General features: G+C 36.8%; 1 protein-coding gene across 1 annotated transcript in view; it reads left to right on the top strand.

The window, feature by feature from the left end:
* Positions 1–1270: 1270 nt before the first annotated feature.
* IL5 (interleukin 5) overlaps positions 1271–2903 on the top strand; it is a 3024-nt gene continuing 1391 nt past the window's right edge. The window contains exons 1-2 of the mRNA XM_010863597.1: positions 1271–1469; positions 1676–1708. Coding sequence (XP_010861899.1) covers positions 1326–1469; positions 1676–1708 — 177 coding nt within the window. The 5' untranslated portion in view covers positions 1271–1325. The remainder of the gene's footprint in view (positions 1470–1675; positions 1709–2903) is intronic.

Raw genomic sequence — 2903 nt, 5'->3', positions numbered from 1 at the left:
ATGTGTGCTCAGGCCAGGGAAGAAGGAGGAATGTGGTCTAGAAGAGGGCCCCATTTTACTCCCTCCCGGAATTATGTGGCCTACCCAGGGTGTGAAAGGATTTCCCCTCACTTTGTGGGATGTGAATGTGATGGGTATTTTTGGTTGCCTTCCTAGGATCTAGGTCCCTCTTACTACTACCTAGGGCCCCATATTTCTCAGCTATGCAATTCAAGTGGGATGAAGCCCACCTCCAGCTACATGGAGAGCTAATCAGTATATCACATAGCCCTGGCCACAGTTTAGGGGGAAACATGGGATCAAGGGTGAATAAGGCTGAATTCTAGAACTTATAATTGAGCAATCAGAAAAACACAATTTGCTTTCCTCTGTGGCTCACGAACAGGGTACATATAGATTTAAAAGTTTGGACATCATATTGGGTCTACAGTGACCCAAGGAATGGGTCACTGGCTGAGAATGGAGACAAAAGTCCCTGAGGCAAGCAACTTAAAGGAGCCTCCACCCTGGATCATTTGACTGTATGAGATAACAAGTCCCTCATTTGGCTTCAACCAGTTTGAGTTAGATTTTGATTACTGGCAATAGAAAGAAAGTGAAAGTTAAGTTGCTCAGTTGTGTCCAACTCTTTGCGACCCTGTGGACGGTATCCCACCAGGCTCCTCCATCCATGGGATTCTCCAGGCAAGAATACTAGGGTGGGTTGCCATTTCCTTCTCCAGGGGATCTTCCCAACCCAGGGATCGAACCCAGGTCTCCCACATTGCAGGTAGATGCTTCAACCTCTGAGCCACTAGAAAGGATCCTAATCAAGAGTGCAGTGAACACAACCTGACTGCTAAGTTTTGATGGTCTCTAATCACCATCTTCAATCACCAGTATTTTCAATTTCTTTCTTACAACTGCATTAGAGTTTACTTGATTTGAAACTAACTTCTCAGTATTTACGTATTTCAGCATAAAATTCTATGTAGTGGTTACATTATACTTCTTTTTATACTCATCTTTTAAAAGGAAATTCAATCTTCTGACTTCAAGACATGCAAATGTGGGGCAATGATATATCAGTCTAAGGATTTTCTTTGGTAACAAGAAATGTTTTTAAAGGGGAAAAATAGGGATTTTGATTATTATTAAAAGATAAACGTAAAACTATAAGATACAGGCATTGGAAATATTTAGTTTCATGATATGCCACTATTAAGCATTCTCTATCTGATTGTTAGAAATTATTCATTTCCTCAAAGGGAGAGAATAAATTGGTTGGGTATGCAATCTTGTACTATGCACTTTCTTTGCCAAGGCAAACGCTGAACGTTTCAGTCATGAGAATGCATCTGCATTTGACTTTAGTAGCTCTTGGAGCTGCTTATGTTTGTGCCAATGCTGTAGAAAGTACCATGAATAGACTGGTGGCAGAGACCTTGACACTGCTCTCCTCTCATCGAACTCTGCTGATAGGTGATGGGGTAATTTTCTTTTTGATTCCTACAGCCTTTAAAATATATAGGTAATCATTTGTGGTGGCTAATTTTTAAAGATCTGTCATTAGTCATGAAATTATGAGAGAGTTAATACAAATATAATTGATAACCATACGACTAGCAAGCATTTTTACTAAAAGTTACGAGTGTTAGAGTGCTTTTAAAATGAATGTATTTCCTTTCCTTTTCAGAACTTGATGATTCCTACTCCTCAGCATACAAATGTAAGTTAAATCATGATTTGATAAATGATTGAGTGAATAAGTGAATTTCATATTTTAAGCTATAAAGCAAAGTTATCACTGGAATGATTTACTTTTCTCCATTTTGTTTTTATATGTGTAAATACAAAAGTATGTACTTAAAAATAATAGGAGTGTCTTTATAACAAGTAAAATCCATTAAATAAGTGGATCAGGCCCTCTGGTGATGTCAGTTCTACATTTCAAAGAGCCTCGAGTCAGGCATTCTTTTTTTTTTTTGGTATTTAATGTCTTTTTTGCTATACTTTAAAAATTAATTTATTTTTAAAATTGAAGTATAGATGATTTACAATGTTGTGTTAATTTCAGGTATACAAAGTGATTCAGTTACATGTCTGTGTGTTTACATATACATTATTTTATATATATTGTTTTTCAGATTCTTTTCCCTCCTTTCCATATGTTATTATAAAATAGAGTGATAGGTGATACTCAATAGGTCCTCGTTGTTTATCTATTTTATATAGAGTAGTGTGTATATGTTACTCCCAAATTCCTAATCTATCCCTTCCTTCTACCTTTCTCCTTTGCTAACCATAAGTTTGTTTTCTATATCTGTGACTCTGTTTTGTAAATAAGTTCCTTTGTATCACTTTTTTAGGTTCGACATATAAGTGATATATGATATTTGTCTTTCTCTGTCTGACTTACTTCACTTAGTATGATAGTTTCTAGGTCCATCCCTGTTGCTGAAAATGACATTATTTCATTCCTTTGATAGTTGAATAATAGTCCATTGTGTGTATATATACACCGCATCTTCTTTATTCATTCATCTGTCAATGGACATTGGCTATTGTAAACAGCACTTCTTTCTACAAAAATCCCATATTCAGTGAGAGGAGCCTCCTAGTCTCCATTCCACTCTATGACTTTCCTCACTTTTATGTCCTTCTGAAACTTGAGCAAGTTAGGGTTATACTTTTAGAATCATGATCAGTAGACATTAAAACATACAATGAATGCCCTATATTAATATGTGTGCCATTTCTACATATTTAAATTATTATGATTATATAAAGGAATTGCATACATTTAACGGAGAAGGTGATGGCACCCCACTCCAGTACTCTTGCCTGGAAAATCCCATGGACGGAGGAGCCTGGTAGGCTGCAGACCATGGGGTTGCGAAGAGTTGGACACGACTGAGCAACTT

Source organism: Bison bison, unplaced genomic scaffold (genome assembly GCF_000754665.1).
Source record: "Bison bison bison isolate TAMUID 2011002044 unplaced genomic scaffold, Bison_UMD1.0 scf7180017864492, whole genome shotgun sequence".
Classification (NCBI taxonomy): Eukaryota; Metazoa; Chordata; class Mammalia; order Artiodactyla; family Bovidae; genus Bison; species Bison bison.
This window is presented reverse-complemented; position numbering and strand designations above follow the sequence as displayed.